General features: G+C 38.8%; 1 protein-coding gene across 2 annotated transcripts in view; it reads right to left on the reverse strand.

Moving 5' to 3' along the window:
* Window positions 1-19,508, reverse strand: part of LOC306821416 (glypican-6-like) — a 128,861-nt gene that overhangs the window by 87,784 nt on the left and 21,569 nt on the right. For both annotated transcript variants that reach the window (XM_079339813.1, XM_079339812.1), the window contains exon 2: window positions 11,986-12,144. In XM_079339813.1, coding sequence (XP_079195939.1) covers window positions 11,986-12,144 — 159 coding nt within the window. The remainder of the gene's footprint in view (window positions 1-11,985; window positions 12,145-19,508) is intronic.

The raw sequence follows: 19,508 nt of genomic DNA on the forward strand, positions 1-19,508 counted from the left end.
CCTGTTTCAAATACAGACAATAAGACACAAAAGGTTCTGAAGTTTTGATGGATATGATCACAATTCGTTCAAAACCCTTCAGAAAAAAATGTGTCTCCGTGTGAGTTATGGGTGGAGGTTTTTCTGAGGGGGCAGGCAAACGACACCAAGCACAGATTCATGTTCTGATTATTAATCTATGCTGCAGTGCCTTATAGATATAGGATGAATACGTCACTCATAAAAATGGAATTTAATTCCATTTTGATACAAAATAACTATTTAATGATACTGAAAAATCTGACCACATTCATTAAGTTTTGTGCGATACTTTTGAATAAAGACATGTTCAGCTCTTACATTAACAGCTATTGAAGCAGTTAACTTAAGATAAGGTGAAAGTAAACCATGGGATTATCACACACGCACATGCTGTGAGGACGGATAGATTTTGTACTCATCATGATGTAAAAGCAATTACTGTAATTGACTCACCTATAACTACATAATCTCCTATCAGGATGAATACTTTCCTTCACAATAACCATGTGATTGTATGCACAACGAATTACCAAAGCACAAAACAGCCCCATTTATTCAGTTAGTTTCTTATAACAGACATTTTGATTATGTACTGTATGTCGTGTTTTTCTCATGATGTGAGCAAGAAACATGAGATAGTTAGTAATCTTTCAGACAATGGACACAATTCATTTGAAAATTGTTCTCCCTCCAGTGCAGACACTCGGGACACTATACATGTTAAATCTGTTCTTCTCTGTTTGAGTCATGATCTGGTTCCTCATACTCGTAACAAGGAATTGAGATAGACGAAAAAAATGATGTCTACCTCCTGGTCAGCCGATTTTAAATGAGATGAAATCAAAAGAAGAGAAGAGTGGGTGTAGGAGAGAAACGCATCATCACCTTAACAGGAGGAGGGGAAACATGTTTTGTCTGTCTCAATAGATGGAAGGATCTCAGCTGTAGCCTGAGCAAACTCAATATCCAGCAGATGGGATTTTCTCTAAGTGAGTTTTCACAGTGTATATTTTTCAATATCTGACACAAAAAATTAAATTTAATAAATGTACAGAAGAGAAGAATGACATCGCACACGGACTGTGGATTTCATTCTCATTCTCTCTACCTTTGTGGAAAGGTTTGCCTCTTATAGCCTCTCCTTGAAGCTCACCAGTGGGACGGAGTTAACAGTGTCCGCGCCGCACAGAGCCATCCATCCTGAAGTACAAAAGTGACACCGGGCGGCAGTCGATGCCAGATGATGGAGGCTGCCACCAACTCTCAGTTAAAGCATCGCTGGAGGGACCCTATTCCCTCCACCCTCAAGAGAATTACAGTCTTCCTGACATTCACTTAGGATAACTCAGGGACATCAGACAGAGGTTATTTATTTATGAACACTTCCAGGAACTGCGTGTCCACACGGTTTTAGATTTCATTAGAAATGGACGTGTGACTGTCACAGAGGTTTCAGCTTCATGACTGAACTGCAGGGGTTAAATCAATGCATGCCCTGTCCTTACCGCTGTCCTGCCCTGTGTGTATTTTCCTGTCATCTCCTGTGTAATGAGAGGGGCTGCAGCATCAGACACAGGCCCTGTGCTGTCCTCCATGTCCCGTAAATTTGTTCTACGTCCTGTGCGATGTGTCCTACATGTGGTTCAGTGTTATGGTGTCAGTGTCATGGTTGCTTCCATTTTTTCCCCCAAACAAATGTTTCCTCTTTTTCTGTGAGAGGAACTTTTTCCTCACTCAAATTACAGGTATTAAAAAGGAAAGAGAGAGTTGAGGTAGGGTTTTTAAAGGCACCTCACGTTGGTGCAGCAGATCTAGCCCAAAAAAAAAAAATGCAGCAAGATGAAAAACTTAATGTAGCTACACTCAAGCTATAAGTGTTTGTACCGTTGAGATTAATGAACTTTTGTGGCAGTGAGTAAATCTAGAGAAAGTTCCCTTTAAATGAAGTATTGAAAGGCAAATTTTGAGCTCTATGGACAAGAAAACACTTGACTTGCAAGCTTTTTTCAGGGAAAAAAACGAAAAAACGAAAAACGATTTACATGCTCTTTTTGGCAGGTTTTTCAAAAAATCTTACCATTTTTGCTCAGTCCATGTGAAAACTAAGCACTCTAACATGCACAACCACCGTCCACCATCAAATTGTGTCTTTCCCACAACAACCACCGCCATCCTCATTCATGCACAGTCTGCTTCAACCTCCACCTCAGCGGCAAGGAAATGTGGACAATAGTAACACGAGGAAATCAAAGGAAAAATGCTTGCTGCTCTTTTGTAAAGCGTCTCAATAGAACGCTTGTTATGAATTGGTGAAATACAAATTGAAACGATTGATTGATTGATAATGACAAAGGAAACACAAAAAGAACATGTGCAGGTATTTTCCAGGCTGACGCTTTACTGTAAGTTGGATGAACTGTAACGCACCAGGCTCTGCAGAAAAAAGGGCAGAGAAAAAGTAGCCGTTTGCAACATGGAGGTTTGAATTTCTGAACCGTCAGTTTTTCAAAGAATATGGCAACAATGAAGACAAACAGCCTCATACTTGTATTGGTTATATTCTAACTCAATTATAGTAGATATTACATAACAAGAGACTCTCCACACATTTGGCTAATTAGCGCCCGACCCTCACTGAAGCCAATGTATTCAGCGCGTTTACCTCTGCCAAATGAATGTCCATCTGACCATAGCAGACAAGCTGCCACATGGAGCGTAACGTCCACATTTCTAAATCTCATCAGAATCTTTCACTGTCTATCAAGTGTCACCTTTTAAAATCGATTTATTCATGGTATAAATGAATAGTGCTGGCTATTATAATATGCACAAAGGATAAAAGGGAATTATAAATGAGTCCACATTTTCACATACTCACTTCACAACAGTGGAGCGTGTGCACAGTGTTATTAAACGTGTTTGAGTTATCCATCAAGTCTGCTGAAGTCAAACACACACCTCTTGTTACAATGAGGATATTAAGGTTGAACTATGAGAATAATAAGTGAGCAAACTGTTTACTTTTTGAAAGATTATACTTGCAATGACAATATACGTAATTATAATTCTAGTTCATTACTCTGGGGCTGAACTGGGGCAAGTTGTTATATAATGAGGACCTCTGAGATCTGTTTTCATGTAAGCACTTGATGTCAGCTATGAATTGTGGGCATTTGAAACTTGTACTTGGTAAGTACTTCAACGAATGTCAGACATGAATAATAAATGTAAAGTTGTGAGTTGTGATGCCTAAGGAAGTCAGTAGATTACTAGAAGCTTTCTAATAAGCGTAATGAACTGGCTTTCAATGCATTATTGCAATATTTCTAAAGCCAAAAGAAAAAAAAGGGAAACAGAAAAAAAAATATAAAAATGTGAAGCATAAATCAACAAATGAATCTATATTATTTAAATTAGATTCCTTTCAGAAAAACTGGCAGCTCTGACCATTTATATCCACATAGTCCGATTGGCTGTGTTTCATCAGCGCCACAGTTTTGTTGCATCTAATGTGCACATCCTGCACAACTGGATCAGTTTCTAAAGTGTGAGCGCAGCCATGAGTAGCTGTACTCTGCTGTACTCAAGACCGCTGCAAAATCACGCTAGAATAAAGAGACAAAGCAGAGAAACATGTTGCTTTGTCTGTCTGTGGACCATATGTTATTTGGTGCCTGTTTTGAGTGATAAAATATACGATCCTGAGTCAGTATACTGGGTTTTATTTTGAAATTGACCGGATTCTCTGTTTCTTTTTTCCTGTCTCGAATCATCTGATCTGCTTCTGTAAACTCGACATGTGATTGCAGCGGGCTCCGTCGAAAATAGGCTCAGTGCATGTATGAAACCAGAGCAGAGGGCCGCTGTTTTAACACTCCAGAGACTGACTGCAGTGTGTGCACTATTATATGTAGAAATTTGCAATAAGGGAATAACGCCAAAGTCTCTTCGTCTTCTAGAGAAGAGCGAACGTTTTCTGTATGGGACTGGCTAAAATGTCATGCCACTACAGCTATTTTATTATTTTAGAAGAAGCGTGCTTCCATACATGTCCAAACAATACATAAGACCTCAGCATCTGCTGCAGAGTCCAAATTAATGCAAGATCTAAAGAATGATGAATATAGTTGATCTCTATCAATGCATCTTTAAATGTCTTTTCTTGTCCTTCAGACTCCAAAGTTTAATTTGAAACTTTTTTTTTATCTCTAACAATAATAATAATAACTATAATAATTATTATACATTTTATTTGATGGCACCTTTCAAGCCACCCAAGGTCACCTTACTGGGAATAAAAGCATCAGAAAAAAGTATAGATCAGATAAAAGCATAAACTATAGTTTATTTCATTAATAATCATCTCATCATGTTATTTTATTTAAACATGCTAATATTTCCTCCTGGGGGGGGGGGGAGACACAAACAACAACATTGACACAGATCTGCTACAGTAGCTTTTGATTTATGAGATGAATGTTTGCTTAATGGTATTCAGAGTCTATTAGTTGAACGTTATTGTTAGCGGTAATACAACATGTTGTTTCCTCTCCTCAGTTTCCTCTTGGTGGTTTTTAATTGGGTCAGTTCATGAAGTACAATGTTGATTGTGACTCATTGCTCTCTGATTGTTTTTTTAGGCTTTCTTTCTCCATTTTGTTCAAAAGAGAACACATCACATTCTGTCCAACCGAGGAAGAATACAATACTTAAAGTCTCTTCTAATGCTATTATAGAAACACATTTTATTGTACTGAAAAACAAGACATATATGGGCCATGATGCATTTCCTCACTTTCTATTTGACTCTAAAAAAAAAAAAAAACCTGTCTGACTTCTAAGATGGTTCATCTTGACACGTTTCTGACAAAAAAATGAGTGTGTGAAAAGCAGTAAAAGGAGTCGTGTTTCTACCCTGTGTGTTTGCTGGCTCAGACAGGCAACTATCTGAGCTTGTGAATTTGCAGAGAGCGCAGATTAGAGAGAACAGGGTGTTGTGTTGGAGTCAGTCTTGGTTTAAGCCTGTGAAAGAGGGATCGCTGAAGTGAATGAGAGGCACTGCAGCTCTCAACGCTGAGCAGAGAAGCTCTACTGGGGCAGGATCAAAGAAGTCAGTCAACCAAGGCTGCTGCTCCTTCCAGACTTCAGTCAGCCAACCAAACACGCTAATCTGTGGTCGAGGTCTCGGCTGAAGAGCATCAACAAAAGTGAACCTAATAAGCATTACGCACAAGAAAAACAAATGAAAAACAAAACTGTTATACTGGAGATAGAAATAAGCCAAAGTCCTCTCCATACCGGGTGATAAACCTAAAAAACTCCCAAAGGATCTCCTGCAATTCTAGAAGGCACAGCATGTAGCTTGACAGCAGCAGTGCTTCCTTAACACACACTCGTGCAGGTCACCAGAGGAAATCAAACATGGCAAAAGTATATTGTGAAACCTATTTTGGTAACGTAAATACAAGGACATTTACACATACAAGGAATTTGTCTTTGTGTATTGGTGCAAAACAGTTAACATGGGAAACAAAGCAAAAATAGCAAGAACGTAAATAACATATAAGAAGCAATTACCAATATATAGAATTTAAAAATGTCAAATACTGTATTAAGAATAATAAAAAAAAACCAAGATGTACAAAAGGTGCAATGGAGTGCATGTAAGAAAATAATTTACGTAACAATTTAGGTACAATAATAAGGTAAAACAGTAATTTTATAGTTGTAACGGGACGTGTCTTGTCTATGCGGCTCCGCCATGACAAACAGAATGTTTATCGTTGCCGTGGAAACAGTGGATTTTACGTTAAAAACCATTGAAACCTGCTGCGCTGTTGCTGTACTGTATGTGCTGCTTTGATAAAAATGTCACTTCAATTATATTCTATTGCATTTCAACACCACTATGAATAATCAACACTTCCCTGGAAAGACATGGAATCATGTGGGTTAATAAATTCAAAGCCATACATACCAGTGTTTTATTGAATAAATACCAATATACCGTGTCTATAACTGCCATGTGGTGTTCAGTAGGAAAATTATACACATTTTGGCTACAGTCCAAGACCACAAATCAAAGAGATCTAAAAAATGAAATACGACTGACAGCTCACGTGGCCACAAACCACTCTGAACAGTGGTTTCCATCTCATATCACTTGACTGAGCATGAGGCACCTTTTATCATGGTTCATCCACCGCAATTAATCCTTCACAGATGTGATGCAATTCTCTTCCCCCGCTCTGCCACTTTCACACACCCCGTGTCACTCTGTGCCCGTCTCTGTCCTCTCTCACATATTGCAAATATTCATCTAATTTCTTGTCCTTCATTTAAGTTACTTCAGGGCAACAGCAATAATGTCTTTAGAGATTAATAAATATAACCTGATGGTAGTGAAACCAAATTCAGCCCAAAAAAATGTGCAGAGTTGCAGTACTGCAGAGCTGCTTGTGAGTTCCTTACTCCATACAGTTCATCAATAGGACCGGACCTTGAGTCCCTCTGAGAAAATATAAGGCTTTCTCAGAGATTTGAGGTATGTGTGTGTGTGTGTGTGTGTGTGTGTGTGTGTGTGGGGGGGGGGGGGGGGGGGGGGAACTACCCAAACCTTAATTCTGGTGTGCATCAGTCATTTATGGCTTCAGGATTGCTCAATAATGCATCAGAACCCACAGGCCTCCAGGGAAAGTAGTCAGTAATCAAAAAGTAAGTTAAGGTTTTCATAATAGGCCCTATAAATAACCAGGGACAGAAATGAGGACATGTAAAATTGATGAGGGATGAATCAAACCCCACAAGGTGGCGGGAGCCTAACACAAGGAAAAGAAATGTGATGTTGAGTGGACTGGTGATACGGCCATGTGTAGAGCATTGAATTGTATAAGTGATTTGTGTCACCATTGGTGCTGTAAAAGTGTGCAGATATATAGGCAGTGTTCTACAGCGACAGCTTTAAAATGGGGCCATTAATCCAGTAATGCACTCAACATTTTCAAGTCTTTTACTGCACAGTTCAAACAATCTGCCAATGATTGCATAACCTGTGGCAGCCAATTAAAAAGTTTTATACAGTGGGACCTTTTTAATGCTGAAGTATTGGTGCTTTTGTTCTACTCTTTAACGGCATTCCAGCCACAGCTGTGTTATGTGTGGATTTTAATGTTGTGCTTTATTTATAATATCATGAATTCCATACATTTTTATAAGAGTGACAAATAATAATTGATGTTATAACTCGTTTTTGAGAGTATAGATGTTATAGAGTTGGGCCCTAATCTAACTCTTACTTTAGCATCCATAGCTGAGCTGTAATAATTAACATTTACGTTGAAGGCAGGGTTTGTAATTTTCTACAGATACACTTTTTAAGATTTGGGTTGAAATTAAAAATCCGCCATCTGAAGCAGTTGTAACCTGTGAAATCTTTGCCCAATGTTTGCCACGAGGGGCCACTTTGATGACCCAATCACGACTCCCTGTACCTACCAGACTAACACTGCCTTTAAGGCTGCATCATCTAATTATTACATCATCATTCAATATAAAGAGCAAGAAAGTGTTAGGAAACACAAAGCTGTCATTTGAGGACCTAAAATTGAGTCAGGTGTGAGACCAAAATGTAAAGTTTTGATATTTATTTAAAAAAAAAAAAAAAGAAAGTTGTGTCAGACACCAATAATCAATTCAGTTCTCTTAATTTGTTTTCAGCTTCCAATCAAACCCTAATCCTCTACTTTTTTAGATTGAAGTATACTCTCCAGATGATCATATTTGTGTTTGGTTGCAAACTGTTTACTATTGCGTGATGCAAAGGAAACAGAGAAATGTTATTTTTTTTCTCACTCATCACTCCTGCTGAGTTCAAGTGAGAAAGAAACGTTGAGGATTATCTGTTTAAACAAGCAGTCAAAAACAAAACTCCCCCACATTCTTTCAGAATTTCAAAAGATAGTATTCTTGGGCTTCTTTGCTTTTCTTTTAAAGTATCTCAAGTTCTCAACAGCACCTATCACTAATGACACTTTTCTGCGAACAAAGTATTTCGAAGAGAAGTTTTTAAACTGAGAGGGAAAAAAGGGGATAAGTTCAAAACTTATTTTGATGAGAGAAAAGACTACAATCTTTTCATCATCTATTGAGTGGCAGAAATGAGGACACCATTGGGTAAGTTAAAGAAAAGTTACAAAAAGATGAAAAACTGTATAAAACTATCACAAGTGAAAGGTCACACAAAGGTAACGCATCTCCAAAAATGCGAAAGGATACTCAGAAGACTAAATTTAAAGGAATGTCTAGATGACGTTTCTTGGCCATTGTCTTTTAATATAAATAATAATTCAAGTCACGGTCAAGGAAGCAGACATGAAGACTTATAGTTCAGGCTGGCTCATGCTTGGACCAGCTCATATAAATGGAATCAGTGCAGTGCATCACAGCGCCGTTTTCTCACATTTAAGTCATTCCTTCACAAACAGACCCAGCGGGGCAGGGCATGCGTAAACAAACAGTAGAGCTGGTTATGATATATCAAATATCAATACATTGCAATAATTATTTTACCAATTAAATACCGATTCAGAGAAATCCTGAGAACGATTTTTTTCCGTTCAAATGGCGCCCCTCTCCACTGGGGGCGCTGTGGGTGCAGTGAATTCAGTTCAGGCACAAATGTGCACTTTAGATCACACTGTTCTTAAATGTTTTATTATTTGTTTATTGAAGAATAATGCAACGATAAATATATTTCCGAGTTGGTTTGTTCTAAACCTATACATACAAGGCACATAATTATTTAACAAATATCAGAAGGTACTGTGATGAGTTAAATGGGTATTCCTGTCAACTGTATGTAAATCAATATCGAAGCATTTTAATCAACTTTGAATCGAATCAATCTTGAATTGTGACCCAAAGAATTCAAATGGAATTGAATTGTGAGGTTGTGGACAATACCCAGCTCTGCAAAACAGTGATGCTAACAGAATGCAGCGCGCACAGACTATGTAAAAAAAATGGTAGTTAGACTGCCGGGGGACCTGACATACCGAGCATGTGTCTGTCCATCTCTACATACCCGTTTAAACACATATAATATAAATGCATTGCATGTCACTAACTTAAAATATTCCTGTGCTATTCAAGTTACTAATCCAAAATAAATTCCTGGAAGCTCCTTGTCTCGTTGGTTCCTCCTGGCTGTTAGTGTGGATCTGCCTGACAACAACATTTATTTTACCATCATTATGAATGTTAATGTGAATATCAAAGCAGCTGGACTTCAACTACTATAATTATCAGTCCAACATTACATTTGGTTGCTAACACATACTTGTACCATTATTACTTGCAATGTTTCTACATTGTACCTCTGACTTATTCATTGTTTTTTTTTTGTCATCATTCTGTTTCTATCCGTCTCTTTCTGTACTTGTATCCATCGAAAAAACTTTGCAGTACGTCATGAGTCTGCTTAAGTTTGAGGTTTCTACCTCTTAAAGGCAGTTTTCTCTTGCTACATCTACTTTGCTAAACGTTGCTAAGTGCTGTGCTCATGTTGGATTCATGTCATGAATTGGAACTTTACAAAAAAAGGTTGAGAAAATTGTCTTTAAAAATCTGTTGTCAGTCACTGAATCTAATCAATATATAGTGCGCTGGATTATTATAAAAACGATCCCCAAAGTGTAACATATGGATGGTTTTAAAGGTGTTTATTAGCACAATAAAGTACATGCAGATATTACGCTGGGCTATCTATGAAATTATCAGTTTTTAAGAGAGCGTTAAAATTAAACTAAGAACTAATTGGGCTGGTTAAAACAATAAAAAATAGTTTTTTCCAATGTAGTTCCAGGAACATGCAGGTAATGTCCTCAGTTGACTGCCAACCTCACAGATGGATCAGTCATCACTCAGCAGTGACACATAAAGAAAAATATCTATTCTTGATGGTTTTGGCCATTAAAAACATCCATCTCTCTTATCTGAAGTCTTTCTTTTTCTGCTGCCGACACGGTGCTTTCAGTGTGTATCGTGCTTTAGTCCACATAAAGAGGAAAGAACACAAAATCAATTCCTGCATCATAAGTGTCCTTTTTTTTTATTGGACACCTCCATCTGAGAGGAAAGACTCACAGATGTTTCAGTAGCATGGGGTCAAGGCTGCTTTTCAATTAACTTTCTGAAAAAGCATACGTAACAAATCTTGAGGTTTTTTTTGTCAAGGGAAAAAAACTAAGGCATCTTGGTTCTTTTCACTGAAGATGAATGCACTTGACAGCCTTTGCTTCAGATATAAAAGGAATGTTGAATCAGAGAAAACGTTTTATAAGGACAGCAACTCACTGACTAACGGAACAAGCAAATCTAGCTTACACTGTGTACTATGTGGAGGCCTTCAAGTGTTGCACTGCACTGACTTTACAGACAGGAATGCATTCAATACTTTAAAACATCTTTCACAACAAAGAAAAAATAGCACTGTTCTGTTCTTTCCCGTATGTGAGAACATTGAGAGTGGTTCCTTCTGAAAGATTAGAAAACACGGAGCAAGGCTCTGTCACTCATTCAGTTTGTGAGCAAAGAGAAACGATAGCTAGTGAGACAAACGTGTGTCCAGGTATTGGATGGTATTTTGTATGTGGGAACAATGAAAGTAAACAGTAAACAGTTGAATTTGGTCAAATTCATCAAAAATAATATGACCTCCTAATCTGCAAGTCTGAGAAAGTTGTCGACAAATAAGAAGGATGACAGTTGGTAGTGATCCCTGGCTCACCCACAGGGTAGTATATCATGCCTTAATGTATGCTCTTGGTTTAACAGTTCAACATGTGGGCTTACAAGCAATACAAATGCAGCAGTGTCAGACATTAAAAGGGAAACTGAGCTGAGCCGTAAGTAATTAGCATTGAATGACCTGGACAGACATCACTGGAGCTTTTCACATGTAAATATCTAGACAATTTCAGGAGGACTGCTCTGGATATTCTCCTGACCTGGCTGTAAACATTTTCACCTCATAGGAGACTTTCCCTGTCAGACAGTAGTTGGCAGGGGGTCTCTAGGTGGGACAAAAAAAAAGAAAAGAAAAGTGGTGTAAGTGTGTAAAAAAAAAAAAAAAGTGCAAGTAGTGGACCAAGCAACAGAGTCCACTATATGACGATGAGAATATCTGCCTTTATATCGATGCTACTTTCAGTTCAAGGGACTCACACTATCAACGAAAGAGCAGCGAACAAAATACTGATGAACAGGAAAGATAATGCAGCTGCTTAGTTATGTGGACACAAGATTGTAATGGCTGCATATACACTCTATACGCCTTATAGCATACATAGTTTATAAATGTCACTCCCTCCTCCCATTGGCTGGAGGTAAATTTTACGGAGAATATTCTGCTTCGGAAAAAAAATACTCTGTCTGGTAGAAGAAACTTGGAGTGAAGTCCAAAGTAAAAGTGGTGGCTGTTTGCACATACAGCTCCTCGTGGAAATATTAAGAGTTTTCTGCAAGTGTGAAAACCTACTAAAAGGTATTGGACATTGTTCAGGTGGGCTGGCAGGTTAAAGGCAGTTTTCAAGTCAACATCAATGGATTTGGAGATTTGCTTTCTTATACAGAACCCAGCCGGGTTACATAAAAACATTTTAGAGAGTGCTATGAATGTGTAAAAGGGGCTTTATTGTGTGCCTTCGATCAGAGCATGTCGAGCCTTCACCATCAGTGTATAAATGAGCACGTGGATAGATTGAATGTCAGCTTGTGTAAAGAGCCTTAAGTGGTTTGAAAACTAGATACGCTCTATTTAAGTCAGTTTGTTAATACACACATAGTAGTTATCAGAAGTCCGATCTTACACGTTGGCTCTCTTTGAAGAAGTAGAAATTGTGGGATCAAAGTATATGTAGCCCTTCCTAAAACCTTGAGATAAAACAAACCAATGTTGTAGCTTACCATCAAACTTTTTATGCCTGGAGACAAACGTTGTCCTCATATTCCTGCTGCTCTCCTCCACCAGGATCTCAAACTCCTGTTTGCTCTGCTGGTGGAGATTGTCCTCCATCTCAGATGTGCAGCAGGTGTATCCCTGAGGACAGACACGCAGGTGCTCACCTGAGGGAGACGGAGACAGAGAGAGAGAGAGAGAGAGAGAGAGAGAGAGAAAGAGACGTTTTTTACACACATCATTGCCACAGGGTTCGGTTTTTCAAAAGGCAGAGCGAAGTCTTTGATCAAAACTCTCCTGTGATTTTGGAACTCTCATCACTGAGGCTATCAAAGAGGAACAGAGCGTAACAAATGGGGAAGGATAATATTTGTCGGTAACCTGCTATCCTGTGAAACAGAGAGTAACTTTGATAAGGCAGAGCATAAACCTCATAGAGGATTTTCCTTATGTCACAGTCCAGAGCACTTGAATAATGGCACCTGAGCTCATGTACATCAGTGATAGTCACATCAACTAGAAGCAGCACATGGAGAAACAGAGAGTCAGTGTGTAAAGACCGGACCAAAGCATACATATCAGAGGTAAATGGACGTTTTGGGTTATTGGACTGATCCACGAACTTGAAACAAACAACTGAAATTCTCGTACACATGGAGCTTTACTTTCATCATTTCATGAACTAAACTACAATGCCCACTCTCCTTGGTGGTCTATGCAAACTACTAATAGAGATATTAGGCTCTATTCTCAGCAGCTGGTTCCTTTTAATATTTGATGCTTTGTAGGAAGAGCACAGAGGTCTTTATGAAAGCTTTTATTGGAGAACAATAAATATATAAACTGCTTACTGTGGATGGATCAGATCAAACAGATTAATAAATTAACCAAAACATGTTTGTGGAAGTGGCACAAAGGTTGGTGGTAGAGATGTCGATCCTCAGCAAATACATGAATATATGTATAACCAACAGGAAGCAGATCAGTTCTCTCCTTGATAAACTAAGAAAGAAAAGTTTGTTTTGCCAAAATTGTGATGACCCAGAGCCTTGGACTCTGGAGCTTTTGTAAATGATATGATGTGAAGCATAAGATTAAATTAAGAAAATAAAATACAACTGACATGTTTCTGAAGAATATGTGTTTGCGTGTTCAGAGTTGTGACTAATCCAGGGTCAGTTACATGTTTTTCTCTTCAAATAAAGCCTTTGAGAAGTCTATACAAGCTGACTGCTTGCACACGAGATGTTTTAAATCAATCCACAGCCTGGCAGAATAATTACAAATCCACTCATTCATGGACATACTGTAGCGTGCATATCGGTGTTAAAATATGAGCAAAGAAGTGTCTGCACGATTCAAAAACGGACGTTTTGGATGTCAGGGAGAGTGTTAAATAATTTGTCAAATTTGGAGAGTTCAACAGAGTGCAGAAGTTATTATTCATAAAGTGGAGAAAAGCAGAATTATACTTCTATGGCTACGATCCCTTTGGAAAGACAACAATCAGTGAATCACCTCACACATTAAGAAAAACCTGTCTCATTAAAAAAGATGGGGAAACATCTGGGGATTATTCTGTGATGGCAGAGGAGTGTAAAAGTACATGAACCAAATACAGGAACAAGGAAAAACTATTGAATTCAGATTAAATTAAAAAAAGTTAGCTCAACAGATATGCTGCACGTCACTGTCTGACAAAAAAGCCAGCTCGACTCATCATGCATTTAACACAATCTCTGAAGGCAGCCTCACCGGGCAGGTGGGCTTTTTCTATCAGTGACTGTGAGACATGTGAGATTGGAGAGAGATACGCGTCAGGGACACACACACACACACACACACACACACACAGACACACACACACACACTCCTGAAGCAAAAACAGTTACAGCGCCAAAGACCTTCAGTCGAGACAATCTGAAGAAGGAATTTAGAGCACGAGGGATACATTTTTGAGAAACCCAACTGAAAGAATTGAACCAAAAGGTCATCTGATTTGCACTGAGCAACATCAGAAACAATATAAGTATCTCCAAAACCACACCACTTTTTTTTTGTGATGCTGCCCCCCCCCCTCTCTCTCTCCCTCTCTCTCTCTCTCTCTCTCTGGTGTATTGCAGGCTTTTCTAACCTTTCAGTGATTTTTTTTCATTAAAAAATGAATCATTCCAATGGAGCATGTTGATTTTGATGCTTGCAAAGTAACCTAGTACACAACTTAATGAAACAAAAGCTGGATCACTAGCTGAATGTTAAGCACCGTCGAACGTATAGAAAAGGAAGAGAACTCAAACACTCCAATGTTTCAATGCACAAAGTGACATCAAAATGACTCCTTTTTACCAAGCTTATGAAAGCCCTTTTCATTTCTGGCTCGTTTATTGCCAATTTCTCTGCACTTTGGTGCAAAGTTGTACTTGTGAGCACCAAAGTCAGACGAAGGAGCTTCAGAGAAGACAAGACGAGAGCGACAAGAAGACATCCATGAACAAACAAAAGATTGACACTTTGGTTTTTGTGAAAGCATTTAAGGATTATGTTTAATTTCAACAGGTAGAAAACAAGCTAAATGTGACAAAATAAATAAAGACGCATTGTGCAACTTCTTTGTAAAATCATTAAATGTCTTTACCTCATTACCAAGATACAATTATATCAACTTAAGAGGTAGCATATTTTCATGCAAACTTGCTTCATCAGTTCTCCCTGCTGCAGTTCCTCTGGCAGCATCAGACATCATTATCCTCTGCTTTAAAAAAGAAAAAAACCTCTGTCCAGCAGTCACATAAAGAGGTACAGGGTTTGTGAGCATCCTTTTCTCCCACTCCTATCTTTTAACTTTAAAGAGAGAGAAAGATGAAATGCCCGCCGCTGCACCACTGGTGGATTTATGCAGAATAGAATCCGACTGTGGGACTTTTTTTAAAGGATCATACTTTGCAGAGCGTACAGAGGCAGGCACACTGGTGTTCAGTATGCATATACAGCAACTTAAAGAGGGGCCTTGCACGGATAATGAAACGAGGATGCAGTATGTACGTGCTGGCACTCTCAAATGTGCTTAATCCTTAATCAGTCCTTAGAGAGGCACCCAGCTACAGTAATGAGGTGCACCATCAACAGTTCAACACAAACCCCACTGTCTCCAGAGAAATGCACATGCCCCCTGGACGCAAAGATCCAACTCTGTGAAAAAAAAAACAGAAAACAAGATGATTCTATCACATTCTCTTGTTTCTCTGCTAAATGACAGTGTTGTAATCGGTTAGCAATGCAACATCATTCCTCAGCTGCCACGCTTATTTCACACTGTGAAGAGATGCACAGCTGTGTGATAATCCTCATGCCAAGATGTGTTTAATGTAGCACATCATGCCCGCAGAGAAAACAACATTGTGCATTGTATGGAGCTGGTGGTAAGTGTAGTAAAGGTTATATTTTATTAACTTCATGTCACTTTGTGTTGTGTCAGCTTTGCTGTCATTGAGCTCTTGAAACAAGGTATTATTGAAGTGTCAGTGAAGTGAAACTTGGTATATCATTTTGCATTTTTGCAGGATGTTAAGGCCAAAGAGGGATCTGGCATGCATCAGCTGGTTTGCAAATGTCAAAGAAAACGTCTTTTTAGAGCTCTTTTTCATACAATGAAAAAACAAGCTTGAAGACAATGGCCTTAAACAAGTAAGAGTATGTGTTTTATGTGGTTTTAGTGAATGATATCAGAAAAACAAGAACATTTTCTCCCAGAAACCCTGCATCTCTGAAGGTAGTCCATTCCAGTACAAAGACTCAGCTGATGTAGTAAATTCAGTTATAGTTTTAAAGTAGTCAGATTGCCGCTGTGGAAAAAATGAAGGTTGGACCAATAAAAACAGGAGGGAAAAAAATCAATAAAAAGCAGAACTTTACTTAAGTGCAAATGACAGCTGAAAGGAAACCCTGGTGCTTTAAGCTTTCACAGGCTGTGCACCACTCTTTTCATCTCTAAGACTTGTTTTTGTATCAACACATTATTTGACACATCCTGCTTCTTTTTTCACTTTGAAAACAGTGATGCTGCGGTTACATAAACCAACAGAAAAAAGCTAAAAAAAAAAAAAAAAAAAAAAAGGACTTTGTGAATGCCAGGCAGGAGTGTGTGCTGCATGTTTATGATGTTGTGACGGCTGTTTGTGTCTCATGTTATTCTTTTTCCATCTGTCTTTTTCTCTGGCTGCTTTCCATAAGAAAGACACCAGCAGAAGAGCAGAACATATAAATAGAAAATAAGTCAGAGTAATACAGAAGAACAAAACTATTTAAAAAATATTTTGCACTTAAAACTTTTCTGCACAAACGTCGACCTGAGTGAATCTAGAGAATAATCGCCCCAAAACCTAGATGGGATTTTGGCTTACCAGACCATATCTGTCCTGTTCTAGATGGTTGCTTTGCGCCCATGATGGAATTCGAAACCAAGCTGTCAATACGCTGCACGCTTTCAGGATCACAGTTGTTGCCCAGTCTCCGTCAGGCTGAGTTAGACACCGTAGACTCGACACCAACAGTACCAGTAAAGAATTGAAACATAAGAGTGGACACGAGAGACAGCTAGGCATGTGTGTATGGGTGGAAGAAACCTAATGTTAAAGCTATTTTAAAAACATTATAGGCTACTGTTCAACACGCCCAATGTGGTAGCATCTTTTATACAAATTATTTACAACTTAAAGCTTTTTACAGTATACAGTAAAAGGACCTATTGTAGGAAAAAATAAAATTGAAAATACCTAAATATTATTTCCATCTTTTTTTCTAAACCAGGACACTCGTAAAAAAAGAGATTTTTCATCTCAATGAGTTAAATAAAAATAAATGTTTTTGACAACTATGATATTTATGACATTTATTTTCAGCACTTTCATTGGTTGTAAAGATAAGTTGAAAATGTGTCCTGATTCGACCGGGACCATCACGTTTTCAAGCTGTTTCCCAAGTAACAACAAACATCTACAGATCACTCATATGTCGTTTTTAACCGAACAAAAAAATCCACCATTCTGTCAACACAGATTTTTACTCTATATATGTCAATCAATGCTGTGTGGAGGCTGTTGCTGTTTTAACCAACAGAAAAAAAAACATCACCACTGCACAATGAGCTCCAAATGAAATATAGCATCCTTCAAAAAGCACCAGGCAGAGAATATGCTGCACTTTGTACATACTGCAAGTGTCCGCCCACAGTGGAAATGCAGACAAACAAAGCCATATTAAAAGGAGCAAACACAAACAGAGGGTACAGACTGGAGGTAGCACTGTTGTGATCTACTTCAGTGAGGAAAACGCCAGTAATAACCAACTAAAACGAGCCGCTTTGGAGGGCACCTTTGCCTTCCAGCTCATGCGATCAGTGCAGGTCACTGTGGATCTGTACATATCAGTTTGTTGTAAAATTACAGTGTCCCAATCTGGAGGTTTGAAAATACTATCAAACCCAACTCTGTTTAAATGTGCTTTTATGAATTGATAATTGATTGTTATTCTATTCTGTGATAAACATAAGCCTCAGTAATGGCCTCATTGTGTTTGTTGCTAAACCGATGGCTGCAGGTAAAGAGGGCCAATCAGGAAGTTGGGAACAGTCCCAGACCATGTCCATAGCATCTGTTAAAATGTTGTGCCAAATCAGAGTTGCAACTAAACTTGTTTGCTGCTTCTGAGACGTTTGCACCTCTTTTTAACATGCCTTGTTATTGGTGGGCTAAAGCTTAAGCGTAGAGTTTTTGACAGTAACAGACAAAGTGATGGCTGGAAGAGCGTGAGTTTGTTTTCCTGCTCGCGCAGCATAGAGGCACATACTAGCCTGCAGTGACAAAAGTGACGGGAGCGCTAATATACTAAAGACGGTACACGTGTCACGTCAGGATCTTATGCGCTGAGAAGCCTGCACTCGTTTAGCTCTAAAACAACACAGCTGTATCTTAAGCATAAGAGTCTGACACATCCTCCCACATTCATGATTCATTATGCTCCGAACCTGCTCACAAATGCATGAATCAGCACACACCAATAAGACAGGCTGGTGAACGCACATCCATAATAGATTATTTACTCACAGCTTTATCTATGACTTATGAGCAAATAAAGATGTGATCACTGTCAAAGGCTGCATGGACAAAGGCCTTTACTCGTCTGTTTAACCCGGCCCAGATTGCTCCAGCAGCACTCTGTCCTTGCAGCTGCCTCGGGCGCAGATGCCAGAAGACACTGCTGCGGATTCTTTTCAGAGGAGCTGATCAGAGATTTAAATGTATGTAATTACACAAAGCAAGATAATTAAGGACAAATGCTAATCTTCTTTGGGGATTTTGCAGTGAAACACTCGGGCATTAGCTCAAATGTTTCCTAATCAAAAGGGAAGCGAGGCATATGAAATATTGTTCCCCTTACACATGTAATCACACATTGGTTGTTTTGTTCTGCATCTTTTGCGCGCAGATGTGTTGGGGCTACTTTGGATCACTATCTTCGTGATTGAAGTGTAGCTTTGTAATTGGAGGGAAATTGCTTCGTACAGTTTCAGAGAATGCTCAGCGCTTGGTTGGCTCGATGCCAATGAACGGCTGGAGGAGAGAAAGGGGCGACGGTGCCTGTTTGACACCCAGTGTTTTCAGGATCATTAAAAATGTAACTTTCATATTATTATGTGTGACACGTGTGTTTAACCAAGCAGACGCTCTGATCTGCTAAATAACAAGTCAGCAGTATGTAGGTCATAAGGAGGAAGTGGATGGACCTGGAGGAGGGATCACGCAGAGATTAAAGAAGGACTATCATCATATGCTTTATTCCACGCCTGCCTTGTATTTGGCCTCAGTTCCCTTTGGCTTCATATCTCCCTTGATATTAAAGAAGCATGTACTCCGCTTGTTTGAGGTTTCGTACGCAAGCATGTCTAACGGGCAGGCACATTTCTTATCCTTCCTTTCTAATAACGGTTCATTAAAATTGGCAGCAAAGCCTACAGTTTGCTATGCAGCCAGCCCTGTGATGTTAAAGCTCAACTTTTGAAGCTAATGCCCCAGTGACATTCAACAGAGAAGACTTTAGAAGTCCCTCCAATGCACCAAAAGGACATTCAGATTCTGAGGTTTCTTCTTGTTGTTGGACTGCTTGTATAATCCTCCACTGTCTTGATATGAAATTAACAGGACAATGGGAACATTAACAAAACAACAACAAATAGAAAAAAATCACTTTGCAAAACATACAATACAAAGATCAAGAGAGATAAACTACACAGCCACTTAAGGATCCTCTTAAGGACATTGACATCTATATTTCAGTCTCTATAGTCTCCTAAATTCATAAATTCCTCAAGGAGCAATTTTCTCTGGTTTAAAGAAATATTTTAAATTTTAGCCATTTATTTTATTGTTTGTAAGAAAAGGTGCAAAGTGGATAAAGATCCTAATGTGCAGTTTTTGCAACTGTTTACAACCACAACCTTCAACCCACTGCTTTCACCTTTGCTAGGATTTTATAT

Source organism: Symphodus melops, assembly GCF_947650265.1.
Source record: "Symphodus melops genome assembly, chromosome: 3".
Classification (NCBI taxonomy): Eukaryota; Metazoa; Chordata; class Actinopteri; order Labriformes; family Labridae; genus Symphodus; species Symphodus melops.